Source organism: Rhopalosiphum padi, chromosome 2 (assembly GCF_020882245.1).
Source record: "Rhopalosiphum padi isolate XX-2018 chromosome 2, ASM2088224v1, whole genome shotgun sequence".
Taxonomy (NCBI): Eukaryota; Metazoa; Arthropoda; class Insecta; order Hemiptera; family Aphididae; genus Rhopalosiphum; species Rhopalosiphum padi.
Window position 1 is genome coordinate 48,443,584 of NC_083598.1, and position 19,823 is coordinate 48,463,406.

At 36.7% G+C, this 19,823-nt stretch overlaps 7 protein-coding genes across 7 annotated transcripts in view; 5 read left to right on the plus strand and 2 right to left on the minus strand.

Annotated features, from left to right (window-relative positions):
* The first annotated feature begins 20 nt into the window (after positions 1-20).
* LOC132922930 (histone H3) lies at positions 21-548 on the plus strand. The gene has a single exon (XM_060986678.1). The coding sequence runs from the start codon at positions 81-83 to the stop codon at positions 489-491; it is 411 nt and encodes a 136-aa protein (XP_060842661.1). The 5' UTR covers positions 21-80; the 3' UTR covers positions 492-548.
* Positions 549-3,615: 3,067 nt separating this feature from the next.
* LOC132922923 (histone H1A, sperm-like) lies at positions 3,616-4,370 on the plus strand. Its single transcript, XM_060986671.1, has one exon. It carries the CDS (start codon positions 3,688-3,690, stop codon positions 4,312-4,314), a length of 627 nt encoding a protein of 208 aa, XP_060842654.1. The 5' UTR covers positions 3,616-3,687; the 3' UTR covers positions 4,315-4,370.
* Positions 4,371-6,654: 2,284 nt separating this feature from the next.
* LOC132922938 (histone H2B-like) lies at positions 6,655-7,101 on the minus strand. The gene has a single exon (XM_060986687.1). The coding sequence runs from the start codon at positions 7,074-7,076 to the stop codon at positions 6,696-6,698; it is 381 nt and encodes a 126-aa protein (XP_060842670.1). The 5' UTR covers positions 7,077-7,101; the 3' UTR covers positions 6,655-6,695.
* A 4,580-nt stretch (positions 7,102-11,681) lies between these two features.
* Positions 11,682-15,600, plus strand: LOC132922929 (uncharacterized). Its single transcript, XM_060986676.1, has 2 exons — positions 11,682-11,865; positions 15,258-15,600. The coding sequence occupies exons 1-2, from the start codon at positions 11,682-11,684 to the stop codon at positions 15,551-15,553; spliced, it is 480 nt and encodes a 159-aa protein (XP_060842659.1). The 3' UTR covers positions 15,554-15,600.
* Positions 15,582-19,823, plus strand: part of LOC132922933 (histone H2B-like) — a 110,072-nt gene continuing 105,830 nt past the window's right edge. Inside the window, exon 1 of the mRNA XM_060986681.1 lies at positions 15,582-15,672. The gene's annotated coding sequence lies outside the window, so the exon portion shown is untranslated. The remainder of the gene's footprint in view (positions 15,673-19,823) is intronic.
* Positions 15,731-16,169, plus strand: LOC132922940 (histone H2A). The gene has a single exon (XM_060986689.1). The coding sequence runs from the start codon at positions 15,746-15,748 to the stop codon at positions 16,121-16,123; it is 378 nt and encodes a 125-aa protein (XP_060842672.1). The 5' UTR covers positions 15,731-15,745; the 3' UTR covers positions 16,124-16,169.
* On the minus strand, positions 17,849-18,256 carry LOC132922954 (histone H4). Its single transcript, XM_060986704.1, has one exon. It carries the CDS (start codon positions 18,201-18,203, stop codon positions 17,892-17,894), a length of 312 nt encoding a protein of 103 aa, XP_060842687.1. The 5' UTR covers positions 18,204-18,256; the 3' UTR covers positions 17,849-17,891.

A 19,823-nucleotide genomic window follows, 5' to 3' on the forward strand; every position in this document is an offset into this window, starting at 1 on the left:
TGTATAAATACTAGTGTGTTTCGTTGCGGAGAACCATCAGTATTTTACAGTTTGTCTAATCATACACAACTTAATCCAAAATGGCTCGTACCAAGCAAACAGCCCGCAAGTCTACCGGAGGAAAAGCCCCCAGGAAGCAGTTGGCAACCAAAGCAGCCCGAAAGAGCGCACCAGCCACCGGAGGAGTGAAGAAACCCCATCGTTACCGTCCGGGAACCGTCGCTCTCCGTGAAATCCGTCGTTACCAAAAGAGCACCGAGCTGTTGATCCGCAAATTGCCGTTCCAACGTCTGGTGCGTGAAATCGCACAGGACTTCAAGACCGACTTGCGTTTCCAGAGCTCCGCCGTCATGGCGTTGCAGGAAGCCAGCGAAGCGTATTTGGTCGGTCTGTTCGAAGACACCAATTTGTGCGCCATTCACGCCAAACGCGTCACGATCATGCCTAAAGACATCCAACTAGCTCGTCGTATCCGCGGTGAACGTGCTTAATCATATTTGCGTCGTATACACACACCACTTATATTAAAACGGCCCTTTTCAGGGCCATCACGTATACATTATTTTTGACTCTCCCATTCTTCTTCTTTTTATGTAAGTTGTGTTTAACAGTAAAGATACATGGATTTGGATAAAATTTTATTTTATATTTTTGATTTTACATTTTTCTGGCAAGTACATCCATAGATTATTTTTTTATGAAACTAGCTGAAATGATTTGATTTTTAATGTTACATCTCATAATATTTATTGCACAATCCGTCTACATATTATATAAAAAAAATTTATAGAAATTTCATTCATAAATTATTATTTACTATTTAAAATAATCGTCAAAATTGATTTAAATAATGAATTATGATAAAAGTAATAATTGGTTTTAAACTAATTTACATATTCTTTTTTTATAAGTTTTCTATATACCTAGCTGACGATTATATTATAAAAAAAATAATAAAATGCACGAAATACCTAGGTAGGTACAATATTACACTTTCACAGAACCACATAAAAATGGGTTTGAGTAAAAAAAGTTTTAAATGTTTACAGTATCGTTTTTTTTAACTACAAAATATATATTATGAGTGTAGGTGGTACTCGACTATTATAAACAGGTATAACTATTAGAAGGCATTTTTAAAAGTTTTACCCTACTTCATGTTGAAATTATTATTTTTTTTAATAATTTTTGTGTAAACCTAAACTTTCAAACACAACATTATAATCGAATTACACAAATCATATTAATATACAATATGTTTCATATAATGTAAAAAAATTATAAACTAGTTTACTGTTTTGAGTGTCGGTTTACACGTCATTAATTAAAAGCATAATTTTATGGGACACTTATAAATGTTGAAATAATAAATTTACATTAAACTAAAACATTCAATTATATTTAAATACTTTTATATCTTAACCCTATTTTTCAATGTTAGGGTCCAAAAAATTTTTTTAACATACCTAGCTATTATATTACTCCATCATTTAAAATTGTCCATTGGAATGGATATTGGGCTATTATTTATACACAAGAGTTATTTATTAACATCAATATTTTTCTATTTTAAGTTCAAATCACTGGGTATTTTGGTTTAATTAAATTAAAATTTTTTTTGATAGAAAAAATATGCAAATATTATGTAAAAATATATTTCGATTGGTCGATACCTACGTTACTTTAAAACCGTAAACGTCAATAACATATTATATTGATATCGTCAAAATATCAGGGAGACGTAATATTATATTTCGGTGATTTTTTCCCTACAGATTTTTATTCCGTTTACATTGTTCGGTATAAGTTATATCCCGCAAAAATATCCAGTTTGAATAAAAGACCGCGCTCTGTGACATTGCATTGTATCAAAAGCGATTTGTATATTTACCCATTTCATTATGATACTATAATATCGGAAGTATTATAATACAATTGAATAATATGTTAAATTATCTTTAGAATGTATACGTAATGTTTTCGTTTGTTATTAAACACTATCAACGTTGATTTAACAAAAATACCTAACCTGTGCCTACGCTTCCACCAGCAAGTCATTGAAACAGTTCAGAAATCAAAGCGCAACAGACCCTTAACCCTAGATTATATACCTAATAATTATTACTCGTGTTCAATCCCAAAACAAGGAAATATGAACATTTACAAAATGTGTTTTAAATAATTAAATTAGGCCAATCATTTTTATTTATTTATATATATACCTATTAATTAACTTCAAACGGCTTTTATAACAGCATTAAATATAGATAAAAATATTTACAAAACAAAATATTAAGGTTATAACAAATATACGTAAAAATAGTAATAATAGAATTTATACGAGTACATAATAATATACACCATACCTATTATGATGGACATCATTCTTGTTAGAGGTGCATTTTTTACAAAACTGCTACGGCCTAAAGGTATATAAAAGAAATCTTTATTACCAAGGAATGAATAATTCAATAATTAGATTGCCAACAAATAATATTTAAAAATATTCAGGACTTAAATAACAAGTAGCGACGTAAGAGCGCGGCCCAACGATTCGACTAAGTCCGGAAATCCGGTCTGCTCGTACAGTATACCGAGAGCTGTATAATATATAATACACCGAGTCTCGGGTGGACTGATGTACGGTAGAGATTTTAGGTAGTGGATCAAAAGAAGACGAATATGCGTCGCTGTAGGAAATCTTTCAGTTCTTATATTATTAATAGGTAAGTAGTACAGCTATTCAAATGTTGCGTCATTTGATATTCGACCACTTCAGATGATGGCTTAGGATTCTTGACGGTCACGGCAACGTCCTGTGCTATTATCTCTTGTCTTAGGTAATAATAAATAATAAAATACTGTATTTATATAAAAACAGTATGTATGGCATCATCAAAGTTCGTCTAAAACACGTTAAATGCTAATTAACAGAAAAATAAAATAGTGTATAGTAAAGCGGCGGCGTCGGTTTATTACACGTACAATGTATCGGCATCGAAACGATCGATGATGTAAAAATAAGTTATAGTTTGTTTATTTAAAATCAAATTTCGACTTAAATCCTTTAATAATGCATTGCTATGATTATTTTTTCAAAATATTCAAGGTAAATACGATTAATATTAGATTTATAGGTAAATTCTGCTACGTAAACATTTCAATGGTAGAAACGTAATGACGCCGTGCCCTAAACAGTAACCTAAAATCCTCGATTTTGAAAAGCCACCGTTCATCGGCAAATCGTTCGATTGGCAATCTGCAAACGCTCATGTCTTGGTAAACTCGTATAGAATGTGTTTAAGAAGTTTTTGTAAATTTAAAATTGTTTTCGGTCATACGGTAGACCATTAAACGTGGTCTACGAAAACCCGGTTGGAAGTGTGGGAATAACGAGCCGTGGTGGTTTTTTTATACCGGATAGCGTCAAAGTAGCTATAGGGGATCGTTCGAAATTTAGTTGGCTTTCTGTTAAATTTAAAACCAGGCTCCTAAGACTATTTATTGTCGAGAAATCGCGGAAAATGTTTGCACAACCGCAGCCGTGTCGATGACGCGAATCACGACGGTTTACTAGTCGGTACGGTATGGTGTATATATTTACCAACCGTTTCCTTGCTGAGTGTTACATTCAACAGATATAATTCGAGTTAGTCTACAAGTTTCGACATCAAATCAACACTAACCATGACAGAAACCGTTGTTCTCTCCGCTCCGGCACCAGTCGTCGCGTCGCCTGCTGCGAAGAAGTCTCCGGCCAAGAAGAAGTCTGGTACTGCTGCTAAGGCAAAGAAGCCAGCTGCGTCTCACCCGACCACTTCCGTGATGGTCACATCAGCCATCAAAGAACTCAAGGAGAAGAAGGGTTCGTCTTTGCCGGCTATCAAAAAATACTTGGCTGCCAACTACAAAGTCGATCCCGCCAAGCTAGCGCCGTTCATCAGGAAATTTTTGAAAGCCGCCGTCGCCAACGGAACCGTCGTACAGACCAAGGGCACTGGCGCTTCTGGTCACTTCAAACTACCGGTTGCCGAAGTTAAACCGAAAAAGGCAACTGCGGTCAAGAAGAAGAAACCAGTCGTCAAAAAAGTCAAAGCCCCTAGTGCCGTAAAGAGGAAGTCGACGTCTGCCAAGAAAGTGAAGCCCGCGTCCGGTGAACCGGCAGCTAAAAAGGTCAAAAAGGCTGTCGCCGCTAAACCTAAGGCTGTCAAACCGAAGAAATCTCCGGCCAAGGCGAAAAAACCTGCCGTCGCTGTCAAACCCAAAGCGAAGAAGACCCCAACCAAAAAAACAGCAGCACCCAAGAAGAAGTAAATTGTGATCAGTCGATCCACTCGCTTCTCAACAACCCTTTAAAACGGTCCTTTTCAGGACCACCAATTTCTATACGCCGCCCTAAACTGTTGATTAATTTCTACACATTAGTGGTGAACACTAATGTTTTTTTAAAAGTAAATACTAGATATACAATATTACTTTTACACTATGTAACAAGTAATCCCTATGATCTAACTAATAAGTATACCAATTGTCTTCTCTTTTTTTGTTTTTAAATCAACTTTTTTTATCATCTATGTTAATTTAAAATAAATTTGTGTTGTTTTTATATCAGCAAGTAATATATAGAGTTCCTCACTGTACGTATAAAATTTAAAAGATTTATAAATACATACATTTTTTTTATAAAATAGATCAAGTTAAAATTGTGATACAATTCTTCAAATTCACGATCATTTATAATTATTTTATAATTGAAATTAAAAAAAAAAAACATTCATAGGTACCTAACATTTGAAAATTTAATTCTTCTTGGATCCTTATATGTTATTATTTCTAAAATAATACAATTGAGGGTAAATACATAAATATTTTTATAAGTGCCTGAAGTTTTAATTTTTAAAAATATTGTTTATTTCTCGTTAATTCAAAAATAAATTATATATTATTAATGAAATTGTGATCATTCCCTTAAAATTCAATATGACATTACTACCAATTACCAACACTGTTATTTATGGTAATATTGATAACTCATCCACTGAAAAACATGTCATTATTTTATAATTGAACAGATTTGATTGATTCATTAAGATTTAGATTCATGACTTGACTTATCAATTGAGAAAACCCGAAAAAGAACAATTTTTTAAAAATATTAAATATTATAATTTAATAGGATAATGAAAAAAATTACATTTACATGACCCGGACCCGTATGCACAGACATAGAAATTGTCTGTTTACATTGAACCCGTTAAAATTGGTCGGTATCTAATCTCCTCAAGAAAAATGACGTCAAAATGTCACCAGCGACATGCTAAACATTTTTTATAGTATTACTTTTATATTTAAGATCACGTTTACGTGACATTGCGATGAGTATCTATGCTTTTCAGATATACACTCGTTGATTTGTTGACCATCATACATTAATATGCATTGTTATTAACTTACATGTCAATACTGATGAACAGCATAATACCGTTGACCGTTGTGAATAGTATAAAAAACTTCATCCTTTTTAGTCTTACGATGTGCCAACAGATGTTGCGTGATCTAAATAATATGTATACCAATTATTTTTAATACTTATCTTTTCTATAATTATTGTTATTATTTACTCAAAACTTTTATTATCATGTTAAATAAAAAGTAATCTTGTGTTTGTGTGTGTGTAGTCCATGGCCAAGTTTATCGCAAAAAAAACAAATAATATAATATAGTTAATAATAAAAAATATAACAATATTGTTTACGAAAGAAATACAAAAAATAAATAAATAATTATAGAATAATAAACAAAATCTCATAACACCGTTACCGAATTATACGCATAAAGCTTGTTTTGGGGGTTATATATATTGTTTGAGTTCAGTACAAAATTAGAAGTGAGATAAAGACGTAAACAATATAATTACCAGACTAATAAACATGCATAGATAATTAATTAAAGAATATAATAATGAATTCCACGGGCAAGATACTTTAAATTATTATCAATATAAACGTATAAGAAAATAAGAAAAAGGAAAGTCAAAATCTACGATAAACGAATATAACATAATTTTAAATTCAGATACCAGTGCGCTTACCGATTACAAATTTAATACAATTCCATAACGAACAGCTACAACATCATAGTTAATGGATTAATTTTGGGTAATAAAAAAACGATACTAAATATCGCTGCCTCATTTGTATGGTTTCCACATTGTAATAATGTGTAAGTAAAATGTTATGCTGAAAGTTAAAAAAATAAGTTGTGCTAAGTTTTGTGTTTGTTTTTCAATTGATCGTCAAATATTCAATGAGCAATGATCTTTGAAAATGTTACGTAGATTAAATGGAATATTATGAGCAAACGGTAAAATTGTTGTAAGGTTATCAAATATAATCATTATACTAAAAATTAATAACTAGTTGTACATCCTTTGATTTCGGAGTTACCCATAAAAAAAAAAAACGAATTCTAAATAGGGACTGCAATGTATGATTAAAATAATTGTACGTAGTACCACGATAGGTTATTTATAATCATAAATACTAATATTTAATGGCAGTAGTATATAAAATACAATGACGTAATGAAAATAAAAAAAAATTCTTATGGTTTACAATTTTATATTGTATGCAGTTTGAGATAAATTGGTGGCCCTGAAAAGGGCCTTTTTAAAGGGTGTACATCAATGAATCAAATTATTTGGAACTGGTGTACTTGGTCACAGCTTTTGTTCCTTCACTGACAGCGTGCTTGGCCAATTCACCGGGCAACAAAAGTCGGACGGCGGTTTGGATCTCCCGACTGGTGATGGTCGACCGCTTGTTGTAGTGTGCCAGACGACTGGACTCGGCGGCGATACGCTCGAACAAATCATTTACGAAACTGTTCATGATGCTCATTGCCTTAGAGGAGACACCGGTGTCGGGATGTACTTGCTTCAGCACTTTGTAGATGTAGATGGCATAGGATTCTTTCCTCTTTGGCTTGCGTTTCTTGTCGGACTTGGCGATGTTTTTTTGGGCCTTGCCGGACGACTTTTTCATTGCCTTTCCTGCGGATTTACCTCCTGGAGCCATAGCTGATAATTTTTTGTAAACTGTGGTTTTTTGACGATGAAACACTTCAGATACGAATGTTGTTGAAATACACAAAGCGACTGTATATATGAACAACCCAAGGAGATACGTCAAACAGCCATTGGCCAAATTCTAATAGGTATAACAGAACAAATAGGATCCACAGTGGTTAAGTGTTCAATAAAAATAGAAGCTTCTCCGCGAAAAAACATTATTAGAATGATGATGAAAAACAACATCGTTTATTTGTAGTTGCATATCAAACGGAGTCTAGTAATATCGTCATAACAGTTCAAACTGTCCAATCGCAGCACTGTTTTCTACATTTTTGCTATATAAGGGTCCCTACCGATAGTTTTTATTCATCAGTTCATCATCACCATTCCGTTTGCAACTGTTGTTTTGTACTCACGTCCGTTACGCAACCAGTCACAGTCGGAAATTTTCGCTATATAGAATCTAGATTCACCAGCCATGGGAGGCCACAGAGGTGGTCGCTCCAAAACCAAAAGAGCAAGCACATCCCCTGCTAGGGTTGATCGTAATAAGCAATCCAAAAGGCTCTGCAATTCTCCGCCATCTGTTGAACCTACCGTAAAAAAAGGACGCCAGCGTTCAGCAACTGCCTCTCCTGCTCCGGATGAAGAGTCCTTATCAGGTGAGTCTTATTTTTCAGACAGTACATCCGCATCATCGCTTTCTAATCGAACCACAAACTCAACCCATCCACCCAGTCCGTCCGAAGAAAATGCCGATAACGCTCCTGTAAAACCTGCTTTCCGTATCCCCCCCATAATTGTGAATAAATCGTCTGATTGGCGCAGAGCTGCTCCAATCATACTCGGCGAACTCTCACCTGAAGTTGTCTCCGCTCAAGCAACTTCCGACGGCTCAATTATTATTAAAACCCGAGAAATTAGCCACTACAGACTAATCCAGAAAATTTTATTAGAACAGAACATCCAATTCGTGACTTCAAAACTTCCGGATGAACGTACATTAAAAGTTGTACTAAAAGGTATTCCCACTGACATCTCTACAGACGAAATTCAATGTGAATTAGAGTCGTTAAATTTCGACGTTAAACTTGTTAAACGCTTTGGCCCAGTGAACAAACCAATGCCAATTTGCTTAGTTATCATTGGTAGTAGCCTTACATCCAAGCATATCTATGAAATTACTGATCTATTTTATGTCAAAGTTTCTGTCGAGACCTATAAGAAATCAGGGCCCTCACAGTGTTTCGCTTGTCAACGCATAGGCCACGGATCCTCCAACTGCACCCACCCGCTTAGATGTGTTAAATGCTCAGGCGAACACAAAGCTAGCCAATGTCCCAAAACTATCGAACAAGACCCAAAATGTTGCAATTGTGGTGGTAAACACACGGCAAATTACCGCGGTTGTTCATATCTTGCCCAAGCCGCTAATGCAAAGCTAGTCAAAAATCCACAACCAAACCCCTCACACCCTACAGATCAACCTATTCAATCCCAAAGTGCCGATACCACTAAAGTGGACTACTCCTCTGCAACTAAGTCCAAGAAGACTCTAAACAGCGAGCAGGTAATAGAACTTTTAACTGATCTCCTTTCAGTTCTGTCCACATCGGATGATCCCAAATCCATGTTAATATCCACTATAAAATCCTTTATTACCCTATTCGCAAACCAACAATGATTTCTAGCTTAAAAATTGTACATTGGAACGCTAACGGCATTACAAATAGAATTAATGAACTCGGTGCATTCACTTTCACTAACAAACCTGATATTATACTACTTAATGAAACTCATCTCAAATCAAATCTAAGCATCAAGATCCCAAATTATATCACATACAGGAATGACCTTCCGCAAATCCGTGGTTCTCCAGCCCACGGAGGCACAGCTATCTTAGTTCATCGTAAAATAGTCCATCAACAAATCGACACAAATACAAAACTTCAATCTACATCTATATTAATAAAAATTAGTAATAAAACCACTCTCATCTCTTCGGTTTACAAACCCCCGTCGTCACCCTTACTTACATCGGACCTCGATCTTCTCATCAATAGTGCAGATAATTTCATTATTGCTGGTGACCTAAACTCCAAACATCCTCTCTGGAACAGCCGCAAGACAAATGCTGCTGGATCAATACTCTATAGCCACCTCCTACAAAATGACTACGCAATCTTCGCCCCTGACACCCCTACACACTTTCCAAGCTCCAATAAATGCAGACCTGACGTATTAGACATTGCTTTAATCCGCACTCATCTCCTAGTACACGTCACAAACCTAAACGAGTTATCATCCGATCACAATCCAATTCTACTTGAATTAACTGACTCACCTATCACAACCTCTCCCCCACTTCCAAACCTTCAAATCAATTGGGATAAGTTTTATCACACACTCAATGCAGAAAAACCTAACACGGCTCTTCTTGCCAACTCCAAGCAAAACATTGACATCAGCATCCAAACATTCACAAATTCCATCCACTCAGCTCTCGACAACTGCTCATACACTCGCGGTAGGGACAGCCGTCCGCCTAGCTATTCCCGCGGAAATTCAACAAGAAATAAACGAAAAAAACCGAATCCGCCGAGAATGGCAGCTAAATCGTGACCCCCAAATTAAAAGATCGCTAAATTCCAAAATCAAAACCATTAGACTGATGCTAAAAACGCATAGGAAGGACGAATGGGACAAGTACATTGATTCCATGAACCAAAACGAAAACTCTATATACAAGCTAAACAGGAGTCTGCTAAAGAAAAAGCCAGCCGCACACCCAATACTAGGTCCAAACGGTTTGTCCTACTCTGCAAAAGAGAAATCTGAGATCATCGCGGATTCCCTTGAACATCAGTTTTCTACCTTTAAGGGCCCTGATTTACCTGAAGTAAAGGAAAGCATCGCGACCCTCAGAGACTCAGTGCTTACTGGTCCCAATATTTTCACCACTCCAGGGTCAATCCAAAAACTTATATCCAAGCTAGCAAAGAACAAAGCCCCTGGCAGAGACCAAATCACAAATACTGCCCTAAAGTTTCTACCCAAAAATAAAATACTTGACTTAACTAAAATAATCAACGGGTGCTTCAACCTATGCTACTTTCCAAGCGTATGGAAACTCTCGTCCATAATTTCCATCCCGAAACCTGGCAAAAACCATCAACTACCAGAAAGTTACAGACCCATTGCTCTTCTTTCTTCACTCTCAAAAGTATACGAACGTTTAATCCTCCAATCTCTCCAAAAATCTTTAGCTGGAAAAATAAGAGATGAGCAATTCGCCTTCCGTCAAAACCACTCAACTGTCCTCCAACTAACCAAACTTATGGACCAAATAAGCGAAAATCTCAACCAAAACATTCAAACTGCTGCTATCTTCCTCGATGTTGAGAAAGCTTTTGATAGCGTGTGGCACGACGGGCTTCTCCACAAAATGATGTCCATGAATATCCCTCTACAACTTATCAAAATCACAGAATCTTTCCTTTCAGAACGAACCTTCTCTGTAAAAATTGAAAACCGAAATTCGTCAATAAGAAAGGCAAACGCAGGCGTACCACAAGGCTCTTGTCTTTCCCCTACGCTCTTTAATATTTATACGAATGACCTACCTACACTTCCTAAATCTCGTGTCTCCTTATTTGCGGATGACACAATGTTTTTCTGCTCAAATCACAATGCGCGTTTTGCATCTTTCCAACTCCAAAAACAAATTAACCTGGCTTCAGTCTGGTTTAAGAAATGGCGTCTCCATATAAATGAAGCAAAAACCTCTGCAATCCTGTTTGGCCGTACAGGAACTGCAAAAATCAAAAATATTAATATAAATAACGTTCAAATCCCTTGGTCTAGGAGCGTCAAATATCTTGGAGTAACAATTGACCGCAACCTCAGTTTTTCCACCCACACATCCAACATTATCAAAAAAGCTACTCAAATTCGAGGCTTACTATATCCAATTCTAAACAAAAAAAGCCCAATCCCCACTAGAACCAAATTAAACCTGTTCAAAATGTACATTATCCCTATTTTAACTTACGCAGGAGAAGCATGGGCACCCTTTATTAGCTCATCCACTTGGAAGAAAATTGAGGCGGTTCAGACTACAGGCATCAGGATAATTTTAGGCCAGCCGACCTTTGTAAGGAACTCGGTGCTTCTGCACACAGTCGGATTCATTCCTATCCAACAAACCATTAAGAAAAATGCCTCAGCCACTTTTCATCGTATCGCTACTTCATGTTACAACCATATAAGAACTATTGGTAATTGTTCCCCCTCTCTATATACCTCGAGACATAGACAACGTCCGAGAACAAAACCTTGGGCAACCAGTTAAATTAAAATTATAATAAAAAAAAAAAAAAAAAAAAAAAATAGCAAATCCATCTCTAACTACAGCTACTAGCAAAGGCAATAGCCTGGAATAGTATATAGGCGAAAGCCGTGCTACCAAGTAAGTAAGTAAGTAAGTTTTTATTCATCATTTAAAAATTCATCATACATTCCGTTTGCAACTGTTGTTTTGTACTCACGTCCGTTACGCAACCAGTCACAGTCGGAAATTTTCGCTATATAGAATCTAGATTCACCAGCCATGGGAGGCCACAGAGGTGGTCGCTCCAAAACCAAAAGAGCAAGCACATCCCCTGCTAGGGTTGATCGTAATAAGCAATCCAAAAGGCTCTGCAATTCTCCGCCATCTGTTGAACCTACCGTAAAAAAAGGACGCCAGCGTTCAGCAACTGCCTCTCCTGCTCCGGATGAAGAGTCCTTATCAGGTGAGTCTTATTTTTCAGACAGTACATCCGCATCATCGCTTTCTAATCGAACCACAAACTCAACCCATCCACCCAGTCCGTCCGAAGAAAATGCCGATAACGCTCCTGTAAAACCTGCTTTCCGTATCCCCCCCATAATTGTGAATAAATCGTCTGATTGGCGCAGAGCTGCTCCAATCATACTCGGCGAACTCTCACCTGAAGTTGTCTCCGCTCAAGCAACTTCCGACGGCTCAATTATTATTAAAACCCGAGAAATTAGCCACTACAGACTAATCCAGAAAATTTTATTAGAACAGAACATCCAATTCGTGACTTCAAAACTTCCGGATGAACGTACATTAAAAGTTGTACTAAAAGGTATTCCCACTGACATCTCTACAGACGAAATTCAATGTGAATTAGAGTCGTTAAATTTCGACGTTAAACTTGTTAAACGCTTTGGCCCAGTGAACAAACCAATGCCAATTTGCTTAGTTATCATTGGTAGTAGCCTTACATCCAAGCATATCTATGAAATTACTGATCTATTTTATGTCAAAGTTTCTGTCGAGACCTATAAGAAATCAGGGCCCTCACAGTGTTTCGCTTGTCAACGCATAGGCCACGGATCCTCCAACTGCACCCACCCGCTTAGATGTGTTAAATGCTCAGGCGAACACAAAGCTAGCCAATGTCCCAAAACTATCGAACAAGACCCAAAATGTTGCAATTGTGGTGGTAAACACACGGCAAATTACCGCGGTTGTTCATATCTTGCCCAAGCCGCTAATGCAAAGCTAGTCAAAAATCCACAACCAAACCCCTCACACCCTACAGATCAACCTATTCAATCCCAAAGTGCCGATACCACTAAAGTGGACTACTCCTCTGCAACTAAGTCCAAGAAGACTCTAAACAGCGAGCAGGTAATAGAACTTTTAACTGATCTCCTTTCAGTTCTGTCCACATCGGATGATCCCAAATCCATGTTAATATCCACTATAAAATCCTTTATTACCCTATTCGCAAACCAACAATGATTTCTAGCTTAAAAATTGTACATTGGAACGCTAACGGCATTACAAATAGAATTAATGAACTCGGTGCATTCACTTTCACTAACAAACCTGATATTATACTACTTAATGAAACTCATCTCAAATCAAATCTAAGCATCAAGATCCCAAATTATATCACATACAGGAATGACCTTCCGCAAATCCGTGGTTCTCCAGCCCATGGAGGCACAGCTATCTTAGTTCATCGTAAAATAGTCCATCAACAAATCGACACAAATACAAAACTTCAATCTACATCTATATTAATAAAAATTAGTAATAAAACCACTCTCATCTCTTCGGTTTACAAACCCCCGTCGTCACCCTTACTTACATCGGACCTCGATCTTCTCATCAATAGTGCAGATAATTTCATTATTGCTGGTGACCTAAACTCCAAACATCCTCTCTGGAACAGCCGCAAGACAAATGCTGCTGGATCAATACTCTATAGCCACCTCCTACAAAATGACTACGCAATCTTCGCCCCTGACACCCCTACACACTTTCCAAGCTCCAATAAATGCAGACCTGACGTATTAGACATTGCTTTAATCCGCACTCATCTCCTAGTACACGTCACAAACCTAAACGAGTTATCATCCGATCACAATCCAATTCTACTTGAATTAACTGACTCACCTATCACAACCTCTCCCCCACTTCCAAACCTTCAAATCAATTGGGATAAGTTTTATCACACACTCAATGCAGAAAAACCTAACACGGCTCTTCTTGCCAACTCCAAGCAAAACATTGACATCAGCATCCAAACATTCACAAATTCCATCCACTCAGCTCTCGACAACTGCTCATACACTCGCGGTAGGGACAGCCGTCGCCTAGCTATTCCCGCGGAAATTCAACAAGAAATAAACGAAAAAAACCGAATCCGCCGAGAATGGCAGCTAAATCGTGACCCCCAAATTAAAAGATCGCTAAATTCCAAAATCAAAACCATTAGACTGATGCTAAAAACGCATAGGAAGGACGAATGGGACAAGTACATTGATTCCATGAACCAAAACGAAAACTCTATATACAAGCTAAACAGGAGTCTGCTAAAGAAAAAGCCAGCCGCACACCCAATACTAGGTCCAAACGGTTTGTCCTACTCTGCAAAAGAGAAATCTGAGATCATCGCGGATTCCCTTGAACATCAGTTTTCTACCTTTAAGGGCCCTGATTTACCTGAAGTAAAGGAAAGCATCGCGACCCTCAGAGACTCAGTGCTTACTGGTCCCAATATTTTCACCACTCCAGGGTCAATCCAAAAACTTATATCCAAGCTAGCAAAGAACAAAGCCCCTGGCAGAGACCAAATCACAAATACTGCCCTAAAGTTTCTACCCAAAAATAAAATACTTGACTTAACTAAAATAATCAACGGGTGCTTCAACCTATGCTACTTTCCAAGCGTATGGAAACTCTCGTCCATAATTTCCATCCCGAAACCTGGCAAAAACCATCAACTACCAGAAAGTTACAGACCCATTGCTCTTCTTTCTTCACTCTCAAAAGTATACGAACGTTTAATCCTCCAATCTCTCCAAAAATCTTTAGCTGGAAAAATAAGAGATGAGCAATTCGCCTTCCGTCAAAACCACTCAACTGTCCTCCAACTAACCAAACTTATGGACCAAATAAGCGAAAATCTCAACCAAAACATTCAAACTGCTGCTATCTTCCTCGATGTTGAGAAAGCTTTTGATAGCGTGTGGCACGACGGGCTTCTCCACAAAATGATGTCCATGAATATCCCTCTACAACTTATCAAAATCACAGAATCTTTCCTTTCAGAACGAACCTTCTCTGTAAAAATTGAAAACCGAAATTCGTCAATAAGAAAGGCAAACGCAGGCGTACCACAAGGCTCTTGTCTTTCCCCTACGCTCTTTAATATTTATACGAATGACCTACCTACACTTCCTAAATCTCGTGTCTCCTTATTTGCGGATGACACAATGTTTTTCTGCTCAAATCACAATGCGCGTTTTGCATCTTTCCAACTCCAAAAACAAATTAACCTGGCTTCAGTCTGGTTTAAGAAATGGCGTCTCCATATAAATGAAGCAAAAACCTCTGCAATCCTGTTTGGCCGTACAGGAACTGCAAAAATCAAAAATATTAATATAAATAACGTTCAAATCCCTTGGTCTAGGAGCGTCAAATATCTTGGAGTAACAATTGACCGCAACCTCAGTTTTTCCACCCACACATCCAACATTATCAAAAAAGCTACTCAAATTCGAGGCTTACTATATCCAATTCTAAACAAAAAAAGCCCAATCCCCACTAGAACCAAATTAAACCTGTTCAAAATGTACATTATCCCTATTTTAACTTACGCAGGAGAAGCATGGGCACCCTTTATTAGCTCATCCACTTGGAAGAAAATTGAGGCGGTTCAGACTACAGGCATCAGGATAATTTTAGGCCAGCCGACCTTTGTAAGGAACTCGGTGCTTCTGCACACAGTCGGATTCATTCCTATCCAACAAACCATTAAGAAAAATGCCTCAGCCACTTTTCATCGTATCGCTACTTCATGTTACAACCATATAAGAACTATTGGTAATTGTTCCCCCTCTCTATATACCTCGAGACATAGACAACGTCCGAGAACAAAACCTTGGGCAACCAGTTAAATTAAAATTATAATAAAAAAAAAAAAAAAAAAAAAAAAAATAGCAAATCCATCTCTAACTACAGCTACTAGCAAAGGCAATAGCCTGGAATAGTATATAGGCGAAAGCCGTGCTACCAAGTAAGTAAGTAAGTTTTATTCATCATTCAGTGTTCCAATTTGATACAACACAGTCAAGCATTCACAACTAACCATGAGCGGAAGAGGCAAAGCAGGAAAATCGAAGGGAGGTAAATCCAAGACCAGGTCGTCCCGTGCCGGACTCCAGTTCCCAGTCGGTCGTATCCATCGTCTGTTGAGAAAAGGAAACTACGCCGAACGTGTCGGAGCCGGAGCACCGGTATACTTGGCCGCCGTCATGGAGTATTTGGCAGCTGAAGTATTGGAATTGGCCGGTAACGCTGCCCGTGACAACAAAAAATCTCGTATCATTCCCAGACATTTGCAATTGGCAATCAGGAACGACGAAGAATTGAACAAATTGTTGTCCGGTGTCACAATCGCTCAAGGCGGTGTGTTGCCCAACATCCAAGCCGTTCTTTTACCCAAAAAGACCGAGAAGAAAGTCTAAGGTTACACTGACTTTTTCTAGTTGTATTATAAAACGGCCCTTTTCAGGGCCACCATATACCAGATTATGATAAAACTATTTTTTTTTTTTTTTATTTACAACCGATAAATTATATTATCAACTATAATAACACATACTATGCCTCTCCGACGTGCAATAGTTGTAACTTGTAAGTTATAACTTTATAAATATTCTAACAAATTTGTACGTTACCTTTTGAAACATAAACAACAATTAATAGTTTTTTGGTTTAAAACATGAACAATTTTAGGTACAGATTATTTTAATTTTGCCTATGTGAAAACAAGACACTTTTTTTAACTAACTCAACTTTAGTTTTAAAGTTAATATTAAATTTTGGTTAATTCATTCGATAGGAAATGTTGATTGAACTTAAAATAGTTTTAATTTAACTTAGCCGAGTTAAAAATTATCATTAACTTGCCTTGTTAATAATCATCGTAATATCGTTTTCGATTAATTTAACCTGGCTGTTGTCACAAAACAATCAGTTATTTATTTTGTTGCCTGACAACAAAATAAATAGATTTAATTTTATTAAAATTTTTATTTTATAGATGCAAATTTACTATGATTTTGCCAATAAATGGGTGATTACAACGATTCCGCCCACATTAATTTGAGAAACATTTAGAGGTATTTGACTAAGTATAATTGATAAACTTTTTTTTTTAACTAATAAATTACTAATTAAGTAAAAATAAAATGACATTTTCTTCTATTTTCGAGCGACTCTGTGCTAAACTCGCTCATTAACTAGTTACTCCAGCTTTGTAAAGAGTGAGCAACACAGTTTTCATTCATAATCCGACATCCTTTGATGCGTATTTTTTGTAATTGTTTGTTTGCTATGCATAACAACATATACTTTAGCTACGGTTCCATTATAAAATAATGCAATATTGAACTTCAACACAAATATAATAATAATAACATATAATTCGTTACTGAGACTAACATTTTACAGGTACGGAGAACGGCGGCTATCATGCTGCCGAAACTAAAGCAAGACTACCAATTTCCTTTAAACTATTTCGCTTTTTAAATGTCAAAAATCTTTCTAAGAATGTTATACTAAGATATTTTTATATACCTGTTAACATATTAACTGGTAATGATCTAATATTGTTGACAGTTAATATTATTTTTTATTTTATGACCAAAATCTAGGTTTATTATCAGTACCTACAAATAAAAGACAAGTACAATTATCAAAAATACTGACTGGGGACGTTTTACAATAGACTTTTAATTTTAGAATATATAATATCGCATATCACTGAATACAATAACAATAAATATATGGTATCTATCTATCGTACAGTATCTTTTGAAGTTTTAGTTTTAATATCCATACAACTCTGTACAATACTTCTACAATTCAATAAATGAATAACGAACTGAACAAAATATTGTATTTCTTGCTATTCAAATAATTCACAATAACGCAAAGTAATAACAGTTGGAACTTGGAAAAATTACTTTCATACCTATCTATAGACGATCGTAGAATCGCTAATTCATGGTGAAATGTACTTGATGTCCCAAACTCATATTACTCGTTTATTCAGATATCGATTATCAGTATACCACATGGTTAATTGGCTGCATAACGAACACAATTGAAATGATCGAAAGTACTTAAGAAGAGCTCACGTGGACGCACATCATTTGTACAACGTTTGTAGTAGGACGTAGTGGCCCTGAAAAGGGCCTTTTTAATGATAACAATATGAGAGTATTTATTTTAACCTCCGAAACCGTACAAAGTACGACCTTGGCGTTTGAGGGCGTATACGACATCCATGGCGGTGACTGTCTTCCTCTTGGCGTGCTCAGTGTATGTTACGGCATCACGGATTACGTTTTCCAGGAACACTTTTAAAACACCGCGAGTCTCTTCGTAGATCAAACCGGAGATACGCTTCACTCCACCACGACGAGCTAACCGACGAATGGCGGGCTTGGTGATTCCCTGGATGTTGTCACGGAGTACTTTACGATGACGTTTGGCTCCTCCTTTACCAAGACCTTTTCCTCCTTTACCGCGTCCGGTCATGTTGATTTTATGTAGTTTCTAGCTGATTACTTGAAGAGCTGCTGCTTTGAACACGGAACGTTAACTGATGCACCGGGTACTTGCTTGCTTTGCTTTGTATTCTTTTACTCTGTTTCAAGCTTTTGCTTCTGCCAGAGAGATTTACGTTGTGATTATGAAATGTTTATTGATTTTTAGTGCTTGTGTTTATATACTAAGTGGTCTTTTTTTGAATAATTCTTTGTGGCTTTTTCTATTGAATATGAATGATATATGATCGTAATTTGAATTTTGTATCTTATGAGCTGTTGCATTTTTCTCTTTGTTTACAGTGTCCTTGATTGATAGCATGTTCAGTGACGATCTTATCGTGTGATTTGACACGTACCAGTCGCTTCCCGTTATCAATCTTAAAACTTTAGATTGGAATGTTTCAAGTTTGTGCCAACTTGAATTGGATAAATTTGATGACCACACTGAAGAGGCATACAAAATTATTGGTCTTATATACATATTATATATGTATAGTTTTGTTTTGAGAGGAAGCGGACTAAACTTATTAATGAGAGGAAATAGTGAGAATTTTACCCCAGATGCTTTATGTAGCGTGGTTTTAATGTGGTTGACAAAATTTAGTTTAGAGTCGATAGTTACTCCCAGATATTTAACTGTAATTGACCATTTTATCTGAGTATTTCCAAAATGTAGTGTTTTGGCTTGGTACAATGGTTTGTTACTGAACATGATTGCTTTTGTTTTGGATGGATTTAATGTTATTTTCCATTGTTTGAACCAAGGAATAGCAAGGTCAATTTGTCTTTGTACTCTTTTTATTGCTGCATTGATCGTTGCGCCGGTGGCGTAGAATACTGTATCATCCGCAAAGAGAGCAATGTTGGCTTCTTTATCTAGTGGCATGTTATTAATGTAGATAGAAAATAGATGCGGAGAAAGACATGATCCCTGAGGGACGCCTGCACTTATTTTTCTTGAGGCTGAAAGTGTGTCGCCTATTTTTACTTTGAATGTTCTGTCTTGGAGGAACGATCTAAGGATGTTGATAAGTTGATGTGGCACGTCCATGGCTAGTAACTTGAATAATAAGCCTTCATGCCAGACTTTATCAAAGGCTTTCTGTATGTCCAGGAAGGTAGCCACTGTTTTTTGCCTAATATTGAGTTTGTTGGTTACTATATCTAATATATTTATCAGTTGCGTGGTCGTGCTGTGTTCTGCTCTGAAGCCGTGTTGTTCTGGACGGATTTTAGGCATGATATATATTTTTAATCTTGTTAAAAGAAGTTTTTCTAGTGTTTTGCCCATTGTATTTAGAAGAGAGATCGGTCTATGATTTGACGGCTCTTTGGGGTCTTTACCCGGTAATGCACCGGGTAACAAATGTGAATGTATTTATGCGTTTCACGGAGCACGCGCGGCCAATCGAAATGCTCAATTTGATTTCTCCCACTTACCGATTATCAACAACGCTTCGACCAATGAGAACGACAACAATGCATCCGTTTTTTGTATAAATACTAGTGTGTTTCGTTGCGGAGAACCACATCAGTTAACGTTCAGCGTTTCAAGCAGACAGTCGTTCAACAGTAAGCTATCATCATCATCACACACATCGATTTCATC